Source organism: Delphinapterus leucas, chromosome 1 (assembly GCF_059928025.1).
Source record: "Delphinapterus leucas isolate spDelLeu-1000000601 "Yukka" chromosome 1, BTC_Dleu_Yukka2, whole genome shotgun sequence".
In the NCBI taxonomy this organism is placed as follows: Eukaryota; Metazoa; Chordata; class Mammalia; order Artiodactyla; family Monodontidae; genus Delphinapterus; species Delphinapterus leucas.
In genome coordinates, this window is record NC_143129.1 from 87,929,827 (window position 1) to 87,950,021 (window position 20,195).

At 48.6% G+C, this 20,195-nt stretch overlaps 1 protein-coding gene across 16 annotated transcripts in view; it reads left to right on the top strand.

The window, feature by feature from the left end:
- Positions 1-20,195, top strand: part of IGSF3 (immunoglobulin superfamily member 3) — a 98,703-nt gene that overhangs the window by 59,215 nt on the left and 19,293 nt on the right. For 13 of the 16 annotated variants that reach the window (XM_089917192.1, XM_089917201.1, XM_089917204.1 and 10 more), the window contains 5 exons: positions 3,319-3,729; positions 8,139-8,528; positions 9,904-9,963; positions 12,691-13,092; positions 15,776-16,180. In XM_089917192.1, coding sequence (XP_089773318.1) covers positions 3,319-3,729; positions 8,139-8,528; positions 9,904-9,963; positions 12,691-13,092; positions 15,776-16,180 — 1,668 coding nt within the window. The remainder of the gene's footprint in view (positions 1-3,318; positions 3,730-8,138; positions 8,529-9,903; positions 9,964-12,690; positions 13,093-15,775; positions 16,181-20,195) is intronic. The other 3 variants (XM_089917219.1, XM_089917237.1, XM_089917249.1) reach the window with 2 other exon arrangements.

The window sequence follows — 20,195 nt, forward strand, 5'->3', positions numbered from 1 at the left end:
ACCAATTAAATCTATCTGGTCTATTGTGTCATTTACAGCTTGTTTTTCCTTATTAATTTTCTGTTTGGACGATCTGTCCTTTGGTGTAAGTGAGGTGTTAAAGTCCCCCACTATTATAGTGTTACTGTCGATTTCCTCTTTTATAGCTGCTAGCAGTTGCCTTATGTATTGAGGTGCTCCTATGTGGGGTGCATATATATTTATAATTGTTATATCTCCTTGGATTGATCCCTTGATCATTATGTAGTGTCCTTCCTTGTCTCTTGTAACATTCTTTATTTTAGAGTCTATTTTATCTGATATGAGTATTGCTACTCCAGCTTTCTTTTGATTTCCATTTGCATGGAATATCATTTTCCATCCCCTCACTTTCAGACTGCATGTGTCCCTAGGTCTGAAGTGGGTCTCTTGTAGACAGCATATATATGGGTCTTTTTTTTATCCATTCAGCAAGCCTGTGTCTTTTGGTTGGAGCATTTAATCCATTCACGTTTAAGGTAATTATCGATATGTTTCTTTCTATGACCATTTCCTTAATTGTTTTGGGTTTGTTTTTGTAGGTCCTTTTCTTCTCTTGTGTTTCCCACTTATAGGAGTTCCTATAGCATTTGTTGTAGAGCTGGTTTGGTGGTGCTGAATTCTCTTAGCTTTTGATTGTCTGTAAAGCTTTTGATTTCTATGTCAAATCTGAATTAGATTCTTGCCAGGTAGAGTGATCTTGGCTGTAGGTTCTTCCCTTTCATCACTTTAAATGTATCATGCCACTCCTTTCTGGCTTGTAGAGTTTCTGCTGAGAAATCAGCTGTTAACCTGATGGGAGTTCCCTTGTATGTTATTTGTTGTTTTTCCCTTGTTACTTTCAATAATTTTTCTTTGTCTTTAATTTTTGCCAGTTTGATTACTATGTGTCTTGGCGTGTTTCTCCTTGGGTTTATCCTGCCTGGGACTCTGCGCTTCCTGGACTTGGGTGGCTATTTCCTTTCCCATGTTAGAGAAGTTTTCTACTTTAATCTCTTCAGATATTTTCTCGGGTCCCTTCTCTCTCTCTTCTCCTTCTGGGACCCCTATAATGCGAATGTTGTTGCATTTAATGTTGTCCCAGAGGTCTCTTAGGCTGTCTTCATTTCTTTTCATTCCTTTTTCTTTTTTCTGTTCCGCAGCAGTGAATGCCACCATTCTGTCTTCCAGGTCACTTGTCGTTCTTCTGCCTCAGTTATGCTGCTATTGATTCCTTCAGGTGTATTTTTCATTTCAGTTATTGTATTGTTCATCTGTGTTTGTTTGGTTTTTAATTTTTCTAGGTCTTTGTTAAACATCTCTTGCATCTTCTCGATCTTCGCCTCCATTATTTTTCTGAGGCCCTGGATCATCTTCACTATCATTATTCTGAATTTTTTTTTCTGGAAGGTTGCCTATTACCACTTCATTTAGTTGTTTTTCTGGGATTTTATCTTGTTCCTTCATCTGGTACAGAGTCCTCTGCCTTTTCATCTTGTCTATCTTTCTGTGAATGTGGCTTTCCTTCCACAGGCTGCAAAATTGTAGTTCTTCTTGCTTCTGCTGTCTGCCCTCTGGTGGATGAGGTTATCTAGAGGTTTGTGCAAGCTTCCTGATGGGAGGGACTGGTGGTGGGTAGAGCTGGGTGTTGTTCTTAGTGATGGGCCTTTGGAACGTGGCTCTGAGCTGCCTGGGGCGCTGCTGAGTCAGGAAGCTAATGCAGCTGCAGGACCATGCTCAGACCTGAAGTGGGTCTGTGTGTCCTTTGGCTCCAGGGTGAGGAATTTTGTACCAGCTGTCTCCCTTGGCCCCTGGATGATGGAGGGAGGTGGAGGAGAAGGGAGAGGGATTTCATTGTGGCCGGCTCTGCGCCACAGTGTTTGCCAATGTGAAGGGTCAGAAATATCAAGGCTGTTCTGTTTTTCTGTCCACGTCATAATTTCCAGGCTTAATTGTGATAATAAAAAAACTAGAAATTAAGATTTCGACCCTTCACATCAGAGAGGGGGTCATGTTTAGTCTCCGCAGGAAACTGCTGACCAGGTGACCACAGAGGAAATCTCATTGCTTGCCTGACTCATCCCCATACCATGGCTTCCTTCCAGCCCACGAACATGACACATGTTGACACATGAATAATATGAAAATTAAACCTACTAAAAAATTGAGGATGCTGCTGCTTCTCTCTACCACAGCCTTTATTTATTTATTTATGTATGGCTGCTTTGGGTCTTCGTTGCTGCGCACGGGCTTTCTCTAGTTGCATCAGGCGGGGGCTACTCTTTGTTGTGGTGCACGGGCTTCTCATTGTGGTGGCTTCTGTTGTTGCAGAGCACGGGCTCTAGGCACATGGGCTTCAGTAGTTGTGGCTCGCGGGCTCAGTAGTTGTGGCTCGTGGGCTCTAGAGCGCAGGCTCAGTAGTTGTGCTGCATGGGGTTAGTTGCTCTGTGGCATGTGGGGTCTTCCTGGACCAGGGCTCGAACCTGTGTCTCCTGCATTGGCAGGTGGATTCTTAACCACTGTACCACCAGGGAAGTCCTTTTCTAAAAAAAAAAGAAGAAGAAGAAGAAGAAGAAGAAATAACCTTCCTAGTGCACTGCACTGCTGACATGGGGGTGGGGTGGCTAGAAGGGAGAAAATGAGCAAGTTGTATAGAAAATGGGAAACTCGAAGTTCCAGGAACTCTTTTTGTTTGAAGTTCAGTGAGAAGCCAAGTTAAAATGTCTGGAAGCAATACTACCGTGAACAACAAAATCTTATTTGACCTGACACAGAATTCCTTTTACATGTTATTTTCAGGGAGTTCATTTATTATATAAACTGAAATTTGACCCACTTCCTTTTAAGTCTACAAACATTATTTTACTTATGTATTTTTTTTATTGAAGTATAGTTGATTTAGAATGTTTCAGGTGTATAGCAGAGTGATTCAGTTATACACACATATATTCTTTTTCAGATTGCTTCCCATTATAGGTTATTACAAGATATTGAATATAGTTCTCTGTGCTATATAGTAAGTCCTTGTAGTTTTCTATTTTATATATAGTAGTGTATATCTGTGAATCTCGAATTCTGAATTTATCCCTCTGCCCCCAAGTCACTTTTTATCTGAGTGTTATTGAAATATCAACCAGGTAAGTGTAAGCGCCAAAAAATTGCAGTCCAAATCCAAACAGAAAATTCGTTCGGTTTCTGTGCCATCTGGGGTCCTCCATGGCCACACAGGGACTGTCGAAGGCTGGCGGGTGGGAGCTCAGCCCCACAGGTGTAAGATCTGTGGCTTTGTGACCGTGTCCCCTGGCTGTTCCTGTGTTGCAGTGATCCCGGACTCCCTGCAGTCCACTGCTGTGCGCCACACTCTGCACAGAGTGGAGCAGGACCCCCTAGAGCTCACGTGTGAGGTGGCCACGGAGACGTTACAGCACAGCCACCTGTCCGTGGCCTGGCTACGGCAGCGGGGCGGCGAGAAGCCGGTGGAGGTCATTGCCCTGAGCCGGGATTTTGTGCTGCAGTCGAGCAGCGACTACGCGCAGAGGCAGAGCCTGGGGGAGGTGCGCCTGGACAAGCTGGGGAGCAGCACCTTCCGCCTCACCGTCTTCCACTTGCAGCCCTCCGACCAGGGCGAGTTCTACTGCGAGGCCACCGAGTGGATCCAGGACCCAGACGGCTCGTGGTACCCGATGACCCGAAAGCGTTCCGAGGGGACTGTGGTCAACGTCCAGCCCACCGGTCAGTCTCTCGTCTCCACTCTCTGTCTGGCAGGGAGGGTGGTCAGACAGGCTGTGCAGACCCTTCTGGCGGTTCTGCAAGTACTCGGGGTACATAGGGCCCAGGTAGCCCAAGCCCTGACCTTCTCAGGCTGCACTCCCCCGGCCCCTGAGTCCAGCTGGGCTCTCGACCGGAGCCAAAAACTATTGCCCGACTACCTCAGCTGGGCTGGGGGCGGGTGTTCCGTGGGCCTTTGGTTCCCTGGCTTGGTTGGAAGGTGGTGGCGTGCCGTCCTGGAGCTGCAGCAAGTGCCCAAGGGCCTTTCCTTGTGTTGCTGCTCACCTTCAGTGAGGGGCTGCCATTGTTCTGGTGAGCGGAGCTGTGGTTTGTGGGAGGTGAGCTGGGGCATCTGAGGCACAGGTGGGGGGCCCCCTTCAGGACCTGTAGTTTGACACCCCGCCACGCCACCCCATCCCATTTGCTCCAGTCAGATGGCGGTGGTCTTGGTCTTTGCATAGCTTTCCTGCCACCTGGTCTTCTGCCATCCTAAGGGTGTGCTTCAGACTTACCTAATAGCACAGATCCCCAGGCTCAGGCAGTGCAGATTCCTGAATCAGCCTTCTGGGGTGGGACCCGGGAAGCTGGATTTTCAGTACACTTCCACTGTCTGTGCTTTGTCAGGTGCAGAGCTAGAGGTAAAAGGGCAGAAGCGACTCTCTGGACATCTAATGGGCGTGAGGGCTTTTACGAGAAGGGTTGGGCTCCTGCGCTGGGAGCACTTTATCTGCTCTGTAGGACCCAGCGCATTTAGCAGCTTCTGGAACTTCCGGTATTAAACCTACAGAAGGCACTTTATTTCATATTTATCCCTTCCCTTCCTGGATGGTGTTAAGAGCAGCTTCAAAAGTCTGGGCCAGATTTTAAGTCTTAGCGCTTTCAAATTAGGTTGCATCAGTTAATCTTCTTTATTTTAATCTTACCAATTTGGAATGAGGATTTTTTTGAATTTGCCCAGCAAATGTATCCAGACGAAGCCAGCAAAGGGAAAACTAGGTGAAAAAATAGTTGATGACTTCACTCCGTGTCTGTGCTGCTCTGGTTCAGTGGTTGCAGCCCCAATGCTGCCCTTCTCTTAGTTGATTTCAGTCAACACTTAGTAAGTTTCTGCAATGCTGCAGGTGTGGCGATAGGCATCGGGGATTCAGAGATGAATAACGCTTGGTCCCTGCACTCGGCGAACTACAGATGTGAAAGCCAGCGGCTGAGTGAAGGGTGCCCTGGGAACACGGTGAATGTGAAGTGTTCTTGCAACAAGGTTTTCCCTGGGTGGGGTGGTTGAGGAAAATTCAGGAAAACCAACACATTTGGTGACTTGAGCTGAGCCTTGAAGCTTGAGCAGGCATCAGGAGGAGACGCAGAAAGGTACAGGATTGTTTGAGCTGCTTGGCAAGCACAGAGAAGTCAAGGGTGAGCGGGTGTTGAGTTCCGGATTAGGAGTGGTGAGAGGAGACAGGGAAGGTGGCCTGAAGCCCACATGCTAGAATGTGAGCTTGGCCTTGACCCTGTGGTCCGAGCATTTCAAGTTGTTCTCCTTAGAATCTTAGGAGCCCTGTAGAGGTGCCTGAGCGGTCGCTCGTGGGTGGGCATGTGTGCGTGTTCATGTGCATGGGTGCATGCCATGGGGTGCTTGAGGAGGGCGTTTGAGGGCCGCGGTGTTTCCCCTTTGCCTGAACCAAATGTTTTCTGTACTGGGCAGCAAAAGACTTTGCATGAGGAAAGGAAGGGCTCCCCGCGACCGCCCTGCCTGAGCATAGCTTGAAAACCACTGCTGCCAACATTTGGAGGAGGGAATAGAGACTTTTAAGCAGAGTGACACAGTCAGGCCTGGGCTTTAGAAGGGAACAACCATGGAGGCCACCTAGTGTTGACTAAACATGTTGGGTCTGAAGTTGGGAGACCAGGTAGGGAAGGGCTGATAAGGCCAGGGCTAGCTCAGTGGCAGTGACCCAGGAAGCGGGCAGTGGGTGCTCGAGGCAACAGAATGGAGAGTATTGTGGAAGGAGGAATCCGAGGCTGGGGCTTCGGGGGATACCTGGAACTGTGATAAGGAGGGATGAGGCAATGTGCCAAGTCTTGCTTGAGAGCCTCTGCTTCCCCTTCAGTGGCAGCACTGGGTGTCTTTGCATTTGTTCTTGTGAATTTTGGCCAAGGAGTCCATCCCGCAAGCAGACCTTCGTAGAGATGCTCAGCATGTGAAGCACCCAGCATGTGATCAGACGTGGCACTCAGAGGCTGAGCTTGGGAGCGATGAGGGCCCAGGATAACTGTGGCAGTAAGAGGTGGTCAGGGGAGCAGGTTCGAGAGACAGAGTGGTCAGGCCAGCGGGAGAAGCAGGAGGGATGGTGTCATGGACCCAAGGGAGGAGAGCTGGTCCAGAGGCTAAAACATACTTGAGAAACGCCTTTGGTTGTGATGGGCAGCGGGTGTCATTGGGGACATTTGCTGGGTCGGTGAAGTGTGGGAGAAGGCCCAAAGCCAAATTTCAGTGAGCTGAGGAGTGAGGGGGTATTGGAAAAAGCATAAATCGATTTATGGAGGTTTAATTGACTGGGTATAACAAGGGCAAATGGCTGTGCAGAAAAGAGGATGGTTTGCCCTGAATCTCATCTTCAACCTGGGAATGTGAAAGCTTCACCAAGCTATGGGGAGATTCCCGTGAGATCAGAAGACTCTTTGGCTGCCAAAAGAAGACAGCCGCTGTTGCAGCCAGCCTAACTCTGAAGAAGAAGGAAGTCTGAGGTCTGGGGCACCTGTTTGCATGTCTTCAGTGGCATTTATGTGGAAGGGGTGGTTTGTTTTTTTTTTTTTTCCCTAAAATCTCTGATGTTGAGTTATAGATTACTGTAATCTGGTTGACCAGAAAGCCATCATATGGCAAATGACATGGGCTCCGTCCCACGTGGGTGTATGCATCTAGGCAGAGGCTGGCAGAGTGAAACCCAGGTCTCTCAGCTTGTTCTTTTGGGAAGGGAAGCTGAGGCAGCAGCTGTCACTTTAGAATTGAGCCCTTGGAGTCGTTGAGGGTAATTTGCTTTGTCAGGAAGTTTGGGTAATAAAGGAAGAAGCTGATTCACTGGAGAAAATGGGTGTTGGGGGCAAGACCCTGGCTCATGTGGGAGGGGAGGAGATGGAGAGCCTGAGGAACAGGTGGGTACAAAGCCAAACTTGAGCTGGAGAATAGGAATGTGGAAGCAGCACTCGGGGATAAGAATGGGGCACGGGCCTTAAAGATAAGATACCACTTCAAGATAGTGGTAAGGCTTGGAAATGCCAGTGTGGGGAAGACAGTTGAGATTGGAGCTAATGGTTATACAAGGAATTCAAACATCCCTGTAAATGTGATTCTCCAGTCAATGTTTTCTTTAGAGGCATAGAGCTAGAACTGGGAGGGGAAGGACTTGGGCAGTACTTACAACTGAAGCCTCTCCCACCCAAGGCTCTGTGACTCTGTTTTCCAGGACCCTTCACTCCTTTGTCTTCTGCCACGGGTGCCTGTGAGATACGATCATTATCTCATGGCATTGACAGTCACCGTGCACCGTTACATGGTGTGTGGGACAGTTAGTGGCGATGAGCCCTTCTTTGATCACGCCTCTCCCCCCCCCCCCGATGCCTGGTTTAACTCCCAGCTCTTTGAAGGGTGCTTGGGTTCATTGACCATTTCAGAGGTCATCTGGCTGTCCTTGGAAGTAGGTACTTTCCCACTCCATCTTTCTAGAGATTTGATCTGACAGGTGATAGATTAGTGAAAAGACATTAGTTTTCACTTTTCCTCTGCAGTTTTGTTAGGGATTGTCTTACCTGTGTCTTACTTCCAGTATTCACTTGGGGGTGGAGGACATCTTTCTCTCTCTCTCTCCAGATAGATAGATAGATAGATAGATAGATAGATGGATAGATAGATAGAATGTTTATTTAGATTGGGGTCAGCACCTGGGGCACTGGGTAATTTGTCTCACAAGTCTCAGCAGGGTCATGTCTATAATATTTACTGAAAATATTTGTAATCCTGATGCTTTAATGGAGTTCTGGGCATATAGATCAAGGATGGACCTTTGTAATCTGCTGTGCAAGTGAAATTAGGAGTGATATTGCTTGCTGATCTCAGAGTCTAACCTGGGGGATTATACGCTGCAGACAGAGCCCTGTCGACTTGACTGGGATAACAAGGCCTTTAGACTCTCTGGGTCTGGCTACCTTTGAGTTCCCTCTGTGATATTCGAGTTTTTCTCTCAAGACAAGTGTGGAGGTGCCTTCCCAGTAGTCATCTTGGTGAGAAGGTGTGGGTGGTGGGAATTTGCTGATGCGGTTTGGAGAGCTGGCGCCCTCGGTCACCCAGAATGCATCCGTTTTGTTATCTGTTTTCTCAGACAAAGAGTTCACCGTTCGGCTGGAGACCGACAAGCGGCTGTATACAGTAGGTGAACCGGCGGAGTTCAGGTGCATCCTGGAGGGGCAGAACACTCCCGACCGTTACTTTGCCGTCTCCTGGGCCTTCAACAGCTCGCTCATTGCCAGCATGGGGCCGAATGCTGTGCCGGTCCTCAACAGTGAGTTCACCCATCGGGAGGCCAGGGGCCAACTCAAGGTGGCCAAGGAGAGCGACAGCGTCTTCGTGCTGAAGATTTACCACCTCCGCCAGGAGGACAGTGGGAAATACAACTGTCGTGTGACAGAGAGAGAGAAAACAGTCACCGGGGAATTCATCGACAAGGAGAGCAAGCGTCCCAAGAACATCCCCATCATTGTCCTCCCCATCAGTAAGTGCAGGGATGTGCTGCTTCCTCCTCCTCCCACTCGTCTGGCTCAGTAGCTAGCACCATCTGACAGAAGTCGGGGGAGAGGAGAAGAGCTGTGGGGAGGGAAGGGCAGGGCGGGGCAGGTTCAGTCCGAGCTGGCAGAGAAAACCTGTTACCCCCTCTCCTTTCTCCAGCTCACCTGCCCACACTTAGCAACCCTGGTAGGCAGAGCGTCGGGTGTATGTTTGCAGGCTGGAGAGGGGCACGGCAGATCCTAGCGCTAGCAGCTCTGTGTAAATGTCTGCAGTGCCAGCTCAGCCTGGATGCCAACCAGGAATCCAGGACAGCTGTTTGCTCCTGTGTGGGAATTAAGTCCCAGAAGAAGTGGGTGGATGCCCGTCTTGAAATCTCACTTAAGAGGGTTGGTCTTTTATGGGAGGATTTTAAATGCTAAAGTGCATTATTAAGAAAGATTCACTCTCTGGGTTTTGGAGGTATAGGGGATTGGCATTACCGTAATTGTCTATCCCCTGTCGGAACTGGGTTTTTAAAAGTCAGTGGATGGGACCTCTCACACCTTCCTGGAGCACAGGCTTTTAAAGCTTAGCTTATTTCCAAGGCTGCTTAGGTGGGCTCCCCGCCTCCTTGTAGCTGGCATTGTCTGGGTGGGTATCAGTCAGGACTGGGGACTCGGGGGACTGCCTGCGTTTGCTTATGTTGGGTTTAATTATCCATAGTATCAGGATGTTCTCATTAATATCTCGTTTCTCTCATAGTTTTGTTTTTAGTAAAATGAGAATGCTTCGAATGCCCTGATTTTAAGCAAGATGGTGACGTTTTTAAACTAACCTTTATTTAACCTTTTGCTCCACTGCTCAAGCTGTTCTTTCTCTTAGCCCTGTAATGATTCCTTTTTCATTTTTATTTACACTTTTACATATTTAATATAGTTTCAAGTGTGAAGAAAGGAAACAGACAACAGGGGTCTTGCCACTCTTTTTTTCTTTTCTCACCAACAGGATGACTTTCCTTTGTGCTTTTTTTTTTTTTTTTTAAATCTCTCTCTCACACACATCTCATCTTGAAATTCTTTTCTTTCTGAGACTGTTTCCCCCTGCAATGCCTAGCATGGTGCTTTGCGTAGGGTAGGTGCTTGCTGAATGGAATTTGTTAAACTGGATGCCCACTCTCTTTAGTATTTTCCTGTCGGACTGCGCCTGCCTTAACCACGGTCTCTCTACTTTTAAACCTGCAACTAATTCCTCATTGTTCTATAAGGATCCAGTGAAGGGCAGCCACACTGTGTACTTCCCTATTTTTTGTACTAAGAGATTTCCTCCATCTCCTTCCGAGAACTTGTTTGATGATCTGTGGCCCTGCTATATTGCTTTTCCAGCAGATAACTGGGTAGTTAAAGTCCCCCAGCACCACCAGATCCTGCCCCAAGGCCACTTGGGTAAGTCTACCAAAGAACAACAGTGATCACATCAGTAATGGTGATAATAAAAACTCAGATTTTAATGACGCTTTTCCTCTCAAGAGCCCAAAGTGCTTCTGCGTGTATCATCTCCTTCTCCACTCCCACCCCTCCAGTCCTTGGAGAGGCCAGTATTCTATTCACCCTGTGAATGAAGAGGCCAGAGCACCATACAGGGAAGTGGCTGAGCTGGTCTGATAGTGGTCGGTCGAGCTTGCATCGCATGGGAAGTATTTGCTTCTAACTCCAGACTCACTGCTCTGCGCTTAGCCTGTGCTCCGTCATCAACCTCCTGATTTGAAATTTCGTTTGTAACCGTGCACTCAGATTCTCATTAGTTCTGTCCTAGTTTTCATTTAATCCAGAGAGTTTTAAATTGTTGGCTGCCTTTTCTCAGGCCTGAGAACACTTGTAAATAGTCTTTAACGGGCAGTCAGCACCGTGTCTGCATTTGCCTTTGCCTGGGCTGCGGAATGGTTTTGCTTCTCGTAGTTTCACATCTAACTGCGCGTGGTTTTTCCAGGCTTGCTCAAGTAACAGAGCACCAAACAGCAGCCCTCGTAACAAACAAGCCAGGGCTTATAGAAGATAGAGCCCATTGGGGTGACAGTAGGGGGTGGGAGTGATGTCCTGCAAGTCAATCTTCTGCTTAAGGCAAGCAAAGGGATTTTTTTTTCCATTGATGCCGAAGTTGCCCTTCTTTAATTCCTCACTTTGAATTGATAACGCTGGAAGTGAGTCATTAATGAGTCTTTAATCTGAAGAGGAATATTGTTATTATTAATGAGGATGATGAAAAATAATTACCCCATCTAATACCCTCAGTGTCGTGACCCTAAGAAGTAGGACTCTTAGTAGCTCCATTTTGCACATAAGAAATGGAAGCTTGGGTAGGTTAAGTAAGAGCCCCGAGATTGCAGAGTTAGGAAGCAGTAGACCTGGGCCTGAGCGTGGTCTGCCTGCCTCCAAATCCTTGCTTTCAGCCACTACTGCTACAGATGTATCTACTCGGGAGCCCTGTCATCTCCATGACTCATCTAGGTATGGCTCCTGGGAAAATTCCTATTCCCCACCCTGTCTGTCCGGACTTTTTTTCATGTGAAACAAGCCAACCCAGAATGGGTGGAAGACATGTTCACTATAGCAAGAGCTCCATGCCTGGGCTCAGTGCTCATCTTTGCGTGTTTCTGCCTGTGGGGGAAACACACGGGAGAAAAGATTGATTCAAATGCATGGTCGTGGGTATGCTTTTCCCCTCAGTAATTGGGTGTGCCTCTTAATCTGGGATTTGATTTACTGATTGATTTAAAATTGATGTATGTGTTTCATGTGGATGCTGCCCAGAAAATTGGAGCCGAATTCGTCTGGTACTTGCTGTTTTTTAACACTTAAGGGCTTTTGGAGCTCTATAGATAATTATACAAAATGATCTATGCATAATTAAGATAAAGTATCCACATTCTTTATAAAAACAAAGAGTTAATGGGAGTAGTAAAATTAATTATGATCGTGGTTACCAGTTTTTGAAAACCTACATATTAGGTGATTTATAGACATTGTCTCATTTACTTTTTAATCTTTGAAAAACTGCACAACGTAGCACTCTCCCTATCTCATAGAAGAAGGCATGTAGAGCTTAAATAATTCCATTGGTGGAGTTCATATAGCTAAGTGAGGAGCGAAGGAGAGAGGAATCCTTATCCCCGAGTTTGATTGGCAGAAACTCAAGGTCAAGAGCAGTGGAACCCCAGGGCTGAAGGTGGACAGCAGCAGGAAGGCGAGCCACCGGCTTTGGTCTGTTCCTGTGTGTTAATGAAAGTATGAAAGCTTGCTCCCCACACACGCTGTGAAATGAGGCCATCTGTGCTCTATTACTGCCCACACCCAAGCAAGCACGTGTTGTCCTCCAAATGCTTCCTGTCACTTTTTTTTTTTCTATCTCCTGATATTGCCCTGAAGGGCTCAAATGGCATGTATGGATGTTCAGCTTTTATGTGACTGCTGTAGCCCCTAAATTATGGGAAGATTCGGTGAAGTAGAATTTTCAAGGTATTCAGCGTACTGAAAATCCAAGTCAAAAATTCTTGAACCCTGCTGAACACATTACAGTCATCCTTCAGATTCCGAGGGGGATTGGTTCCAGGACCGCCCCAAATCTGCGGATGCTCAAGTCCCTTATATAAAATGGCACTGGATTTGCATATAACCTGTGCACATCATCTCTAGATTACTTATACCTAATACAATGTACATGCTATGTAAAGAGTTGCCAGTGCACAGCAAATTCAAGTTTTGCTTTTTGGAACCTACTGGAATTTTTTTTTTTTTTGGCATATTTTCTATCCATGGTTGGTTGAACCCATGGATGTGGAAGCAGTGGATATGGAGGGCCTGATGAATTGCTTTGTGCCCTAAGGGTAATGTCTTTCTGTTCTGATTCAGTCTCAGGTCTTAGACGCTCATGATCCCACACGTTATCTTTGTATCCAGTAAAGGGTCTCCTAGGTTATCAGCTCTAAAATCACAGGGAGCGAAACCCAGAACCAGCCAGGGCTTGCAGCAGCAGCAAGTGTCAGTGCTTGCATCCTCCAAGGTCCCCTTGTACCTGAATAGAGTGACATTTGTACCCCTCCTCCTTTGATGTCAGTGGGGAGGGCTCAGTGGAGCCCAGAAAGCCCCAGCGTGGCACTCTCTCCCTCTGCACAGAGAGCAGCATCTCGGTGGAGGTGGCCAGCAATGCCAGCGTCGTCCTGGAGGGTGAGAATCTACACCTCTCCTGCAGCATCCGCACAGTGGGTAGACCACTAGGCCGCTTCTCCGTCATCTGGCAGCTGGTGGACAGGCAGAACCGCCGCAGCAACATCATGTGGCTGGACCGGGACGGCACCGTGCAGCCTGGCACGTCCTACTGGGAGCGCAGCAGCTTTGGGGGCGTCCAGATGGAGCAGGTGCAGCCCAACTCGTTCAGCCTGGGCATCTTCAACAGCAGGAGGGAGGACGAGGGCCAGTACGAATGCCACGTGACCGAATGGGTGCGGGCAGTGGATGGCGAGTGGCAGGTCGTGGGGGAACGCCGGGCCAGCACCCTCGTGTCCATCACGGCTCTCGGTAAGTAAGCTCGGCAGTCTTTTCGTGGGACCGTTGGGGAGATGCTCCCGTGTCAAGACTCTTGTAGGAGATAGACGGCACCTTCCAAAGGGTTTGATTGAAGAAAGTATTTATGGAAGTGTGGATGGGGTTCAAGGAACCAATAGTGGTTCTCCATGGTGGGCCCTGGGGATGGGCAACAGCTGAGCGCTGTTACTACTCCTTGGTCTGGGTGGTAGGAGTGAAGTTGTAAGGATTCTGGCCTGGGGAGTGGTGGCCCCAGGTGGAGGAACAAAGCCCACTGCCAAAATTAACCTGGAAGAGCGGGAACAAATCCTCTCCCTCCTGCACCCCAGGCCCTCCTGTGCAGGGGCTCAGCCCTCCTGAAAATTCAGAGCAGGGCAGAGAAGAGTAGAAAATCACCTTTTGCCATCTATTTAGCCCTTACTACCCTTCCTGGCTGAGTGTAAGCACTTAAGCTTAATTGTCCCTTGGAATCCTCACCTAGCCTACAGATAGACACTGTCATTTTACAAGGAGACTAGTGAGACAAGTTGGCTGATTTGCCCAGGACTATAGCTTTTAAGTGACAGACACACAATCTGAACCCAGGAAACCAGCAATCTGTCTTAAATTTTTTTTTCAAAGCCCGTGTTTTTACCTTTTCCTCTATAAGGCTCTTCCTAAAGAAAGCCATTTCCTGATTAGCATGAACTTAAAAGACACCTTGAAATTTGCCCAAACCAAAGAATATTAGATTTGCTTGTCACAGGGTAAAGAGGCTTCTATCAACATTTATCTGCCTAATAGAATCAGTATATTAAAAGACCAATCTGCCACTTTGCTGGGGAGGTAACTTGTCATGTTAGGTGTTTCTGTTTGTTAAGAGACTGTGACATCAGTTGTCCTCAGTGACTTTGCATCCCACCCCTGGGACCATGCTGCCACCTTCCTCATAGGTAGGGCTGGTGGTGCTTTGGACCACCTTACCCCAGTTAAGATGGCAACACCAAGTGGTTTTGCCCCCAACAAAGTCCTTCCCCCCCCGCCCCCATTAGAATTATTTTTACTTTCCATAAGCTTAATCCCAAAGGTTGATCTGCTTTCGGCACTCATCATCCCATTCAGGTTTCTGTCTCTGGAAACCTCATCCAGTGGTTGAGTTTCCAGGTCAGCTCACTTCCCATGTCTCTCTCTGCTCAGTACCGTATGTGCACACGTGGAAATGGAACCTGTGAGGAAAGTCCTGGGTGTCCAGCAGAGGGAGTCTTTCCCATCCTGTGAGGCTAGGAACGTCTGAGGGGTGGTTAGGGTTAGAAGTAATTTTTCAGCATGAGGTGGTCCTCTGAGTTTTTTCATATTCACCGTATGTCTGTGGTCCCCATAGCCAGAGCTTACCAAGGGGCTCTGGCCAGGCTCTGCCGAAAGATTCATTCGGTGCCTTTTTACCTATGAAGTTTAAAGTACTTTCCTTTATGTCCATTTTTTTTAAACAAACTACATATTTAACAAAATATAGTATATACTGTATGTCAGGTACTATTCCAAGTATTTAAATACTAACTCATTTAATCTTCACAAGGACCCATTTTACAGATGGGGAAATAGAGGCAGAGAGAAGTTAAGTAACTTGCTCAACGTCACATAGCTAGACAGTGCCAAAGTTGGGCATCTGGCTCCAGGGTCTGTGCCTTTAACCACTGTCTTATGCTTCCTGGGAGTCAAGCAACCTAATAGGTCCCCCGGAATCAGTGGCACACAGATTTGTAGCGTGACTGCCATTCACTGGCAGCTTGATAGTGGACAATTTATCTACCCTCTCTGAGCCTCAGTTTCCTCATCTGTAAGAAAGGGGTGATAGATTCAGTGAAGCGTGATGAAAGCCAAGCAGTTGGCACCATGCCTGGCCCACAGTGCTCAGGAAATACTGGCTGCTCTCAGTTTTATGAGCATAACGAATGTGTTAACAGTCAGTCGTATTTCAAGGCTGAAGGGACTCTGATCACTTCTACTGAGGAGTCAGTACTGGGGATTAGTGATGCTGGAATACGGACAGACTCAGCCTAGCGTACCTGCAGGGCCCCACCTCACCCCAGGTCCTACTTGGTGAAGGTCAGTCCCTCCTGCTGTGGGTCCCTCGCTGCCTCTTTGCCCTGGATTCCGTGGGGGAGGTAGAAGAGGGACTGGAGAGCAAGCCGGCGCTGCCCAGCCCGGGGAGCACAGGCACCTGCTCCACCTGCCTCCCCTGCTCCAGCACTGACGCAGTGGTGGGCCAGGCACAGGGGCCGTCCGGGCTGGGCCAGGGTGCATCCACCTGAGTGTGGTGAAGGAAATCGGCCCTGGGGCTCCTTTCTCCTGTTTCAGTGTGGAATCCCAAGATATCTAGGGATGGCCCCACCTACGTGCACTCAGTCCCTGTGAGTGGGACTGATCCAGCACAAATCCACGTGAGGGTTCATCGGGAAGGGTTCGCTAGTGCTGCTTGAGGATTGCTGCCGGCCTCTTTCTGTGGGGTCCTGTGAACTGCTGGGTTTGTGTGTCAACACGCTAGCAAAAATAATACTGGCCTGGGCATCCAGAGAGCCCCATGTGTGAGCCTTTGCTCTGTCCCGCTAGCTTCTGCCAGGAGCCCTGTCACCGCGTCACATGGCCCTGAGAAAGCCAAGTGTCTCCTCTGGCCTGAGTTTCTCTGCTCTCTCTCCAGAAACGGGCTTTGCAGTCACTGCCATCTCCCGCACGCCGGGGGTGACCTACAGTGACTCCTTTGACCTGCAGTGCATCATCAAACCCCATTACCCTGCCCGGGTCCCCGTGTCAGTGACGTGGCGGTTCCAGCCGGTGGGCACCGCCGAGTTCCATGACCTGGTGACCTTTACCCGGGATGGAGGAGTCCAGTGGGGGGACAGATCCTCCAGCTTCCGGACCCGAACGGCCATTGAAAAGGCTGAGTCCAGCAACAACGTCCGGCTGAGCATCAGCCGGGCCAGCGACACGGAGGCGGGCAAGTACCAGTGTGTGGCAGAGCTGTGGCGGAGGAACTACAACAACAGCTGGACGCGGCTGGCCGAGAGGACCTCCAACCTGCTGGAGATCAGGGTGCTGCAGCCAGGTGAGGGTCCCGGGGTCCCCCACGCCTGCTCCGGCTGAAGAGAGCCGCAGAGAGGCAGGAAGTGTCGTGCGCGGAGCCCTCGGCCCGGCTGCTCTTATTTCCCAACTTTCTAGTTTGAGAAATTTCAGGTGTGTAGGAGGTTGCAAGACTTGTATTCCCTTTTCGTGATGACCAGTTGTTAACATCTTACCACGTTTGTTTCTCCCTCTGTGTGTAATTTTTTGTTGTTTTTGAACCATTTGAGGGTAAGTTGCCAACATCAGGAGACTTCCTTCTAAATACTTCAGTGTGTGTCTCTGAAGATCAGGACTGTGCCCCACCCGACCACAACGGTGTAATCAGACTCTGGGAGTTTGACGTGATTACAGGACAGTACCAGCATTTCCGCAGTTGTCCCGGAAACGCCCCTTGTAGTGTGTTTTCCTTCTAGGATCCAGTCAGGGGTCACACATTGTATTTAGTCGTCATGTCTCTTTAATTTTTAAAATTTGTTACATTTTAATTAATTTATTTTTAATAATTTGGCAGTTTCTTTTCTTTTTTAAAAAGTTATTTATTTGGTTGCACTGGGTCTTAGTTACGGCTCTCGGGCTCCTTAGTTGCAGCTCTCCGGCTCCTTAGTTGCAGCATGCAAACTCTTAGTTGTGGCATGCATGTGGGATCTAGTTCCCTGACCAGGGATCGAACCTGGGCCCCCTGCATTGGGAGCACGGAGTCTTATCCACTGTGCCACCAGGTAAGTCCCTGTCACGTCTCTTTAGACTCCTTTAATCTACAATAGTTCCCCAGCCGCACGTGCACGCGTGCGCATGTGTGTGAAGACGTTGATATCGGTGAAGTGTGCAGGCCAACTAGACTGTTTTGCGGAAAGCTCCGTGTCTTAATGTCATCTCCTATAATCCTTGCAACAGTGATGTAAACAAGGCACCACTGTCCCCCCCCCCGTTTGCAGACAAGGAACCTCAGAGGCAAAAGGGAAAATAACAGGTACTTACTGAGTATTTGCTTTGTGCTAGGTGCTTAGGGTTGGTTATTTTATGAGAATTTCACAACAGCCTCAGGAATGATTCAGTGATCAGCCCAGGGTTGCCTAGCTGGTGAATGGAGCCAAGGTTTGAATCCTTGTCCTTCCTTCCTCGACACTTTCCCTGACCCAGACCCTGTCCCCCTGCCCTGGATTTGAGCGCATGAGAGCAGGCAGGCGGAGTCTGTCTCGCAGCAGGTGATAAGGTTGCACTCATCTGGGGAGCCTTAGTCAGGGGACGTTCTGCAAACACTCACCGTCATCAGGCCCTTCCCCTAACGCGGGGGAGAGGGTAAGTTAGTGCTGCTCTGTGGTTTCCTCCGTGTCTGTACCTGTCGCCGGTTAGGGTGGAAGCAGGCGGAGGGTGGACCCCGGCCCTGGCTCCTGCTTCCCTCCATCGCCTGGCCCCAAGCAGGAGAGCACAGGCATGCGTGCGACGGGGGGTGGGGGCTGGATGGGAGGTGACTTTGCAAAGACTTCTTTCTGACTTTCTGCCCCACCCACTTTGCAAAGATGGTTTGAACACCTTGCAAAAAGGATTTTTCTGCCTGCTCACAGCCACGATGTGTGCCCAACCCGGTCTGCTCCACCACTGCAGCTGGTCACAGTGCTTGTTATTTTCAGCAACGCGAGGTTACGAAATGGCAGTGTCTGGGCTTATCCTTCGCCTCTTCTAACCCCATAACGGAGTCTGTATTGAACCAGTGTGGAACAAGTGAACTGTATAAATGATGGGACAGTTCCTTGGCCAATTAGAGCCTAAACTTGGACAACGAGATGCCAGGGAAGAGGCCGTTCTGCTGAAGTGGATTTTCAGGTTAATGGAAGGTTAAGCGGAAGACCCCATTTCGTGTGAACCCTTGTTGTGGAAAGTGCCGAGGGACTCGCCTGCCTGCCTCGCTGAGTAATTGCACCCTTTGTGGTCTCCTCTGGCCTCAGGGTCGGGCTCTGGGCCTCCTTGGTGCCCGTCATGTGGTTCCAGCTGCAGAAGGTAGAGGAACTGCTGACGCCAGGACCTTGCCTAGCCTTGCCTTTTTGAATAAATCCCTAATATTTGCCTGTTTGTCTTACGACTTAGAATCTAAGGCTGGAGTGCCTCAGGGAAGAAAATGGAGTTAGGCCATTGAAGGTTCTAGTTATTTGGATTCAGATCAATTCATGGTGCTCCTAAAGGGGAAAAGGGGCAAAAATGTATTAAATACGTCTTGGGTGCCAGGCTTTGCGCTTAGTACCTCTGTTTTCTTTTTAAATTTTTCCAGCAATGAAATAATTTAGATACTTTTATGCCCATTTTGCTAATGAGGAAACCCAGGCTCCCAGTGTTTAGGAGCCTTGATGGAGGCAAACCAGCTTGTCAGATGAAAAACAGATTGGAACAAGACTGGAGCCTAGGTCGTTCTGATGTCCATGTATCTCTGTTTTCCATTACATCATTTTATTGCCCCCTGGAGAATAGTTAGGGACCCGGGATCTGCTCTGAGGATTGTCTCTGTGTCTCCTGCGGCTTACACTGAGTCCGTTTGTTTGTGATTTCACTGTAAAGCAAGAACTGGCGGCGGCTGGCGTGGGAACCTTGGGAACGAGCACCAGGGTGCTTGGCCTCTCCTCAGAGGTGCATGGTAAGGCACTTGGCTGGCCCTCTGGGGGCCGCAGAGAGCAAGGGGGGTGCTGAGGCTGGGCGGGCGCGGCCCCTGGGAAGGGCTGTGGCACCAGGGAGAGTGCATCCTCCTTAAGTGTTACAATTTCTCCTTATTAAATATTTATGCATTGAGCACTTACTATTTTCCAAAGGGCTTCATGTTCATTTTTACTCTTTTCCCCGCACACCCTGGTTGGTACTGGTGCTTTTATTTGGGGGAAGTAGAAGTGGAAAAATACCAGAGGGCTGACCGTGTGCCGGAGAGTATACTGGACACTTGGTGTAGATGACCTCAGTCACCTTTGCTGCAGCCCTGGGAAGAAGCTACTGCTTTCCCATTTTATAAATGGAGTAACTGAGCCTCAGAGAGGTTGGGACTTGGCGGAGTCAAGAAATAGAGAGTGGGAAGTGGGGATGGGAACCCAGGTATGAACTTTATTAAAAAGCTGTTGGGGTGGATGAGAGGAAGACTTCAGCCTTTTTTAAGGCTATATAATAAAAAATTATCCTTTCTAGGACTTCCCTGGTGGTCCAGTGGTTTAGGGCTCTGCGCTTCCATTGCAGGGGCACGGGTTCCATCCCTGGTTGGGGAACTGAGATCCTGCATGCTGCACGGCGCAGCCTAAAAAAGGGGGAAAAAAATTATCCTTTCAGCATTCAGTTAATAGTATCATTTACAGAAGCGGTTTCTCTTTGTAGAGTGCTGTGTGGAGGCGTCTCAGCACCTGTAGCGGCAGAAGTAACAACAGTAACGATAGTAGCTAATCTTTGCTGAGCTTTTGTAGCATGCCCATTACCACCTTGAATGCTTTATATACAGTAACATTCTTCGTTCTTAATTCATGCAATGCCACGAGGGGGTGCTAGCTTCACCCATTTTATAGGACGCTGACACAGAGGATAAATAAATTCTCCAGTGATTCATAATAAGTGGCAGAGGCAAGATGCAAATCCAGACAGGCAGTCTGGCTCCAGAGTCCAGGCTCTTCATTTTATTTTATTATGGTAGTTTTTTTTTTTTTTCCCTCGGGAATTCTCTTTGGTACCATATACTTTGATTTAATCCCCACTCTCTCTGGTTTACCATCCCTGAGCCCCTTTAGCAAATACTTAAATTTGTTCTTTTTAAGTTGGGGTCACAAGGTCCCTGTAGAGGTTCCTCAAGACACGATTCGCTAATGGGGTAGGAGTTTTTGTGCCTCTTCGAATGCCTCTATTTCTTCTAACTTCTGCCACCAGGTGGCTCTAAGGCTTGGGGGGCTCTAAGGCTGCTCTCCTTCCATACCTTGCCTCTCAAAACATGGATTCTTATCCCCGCTCTGTTGTTCTCCACAGGAATATCATCGCCCTCC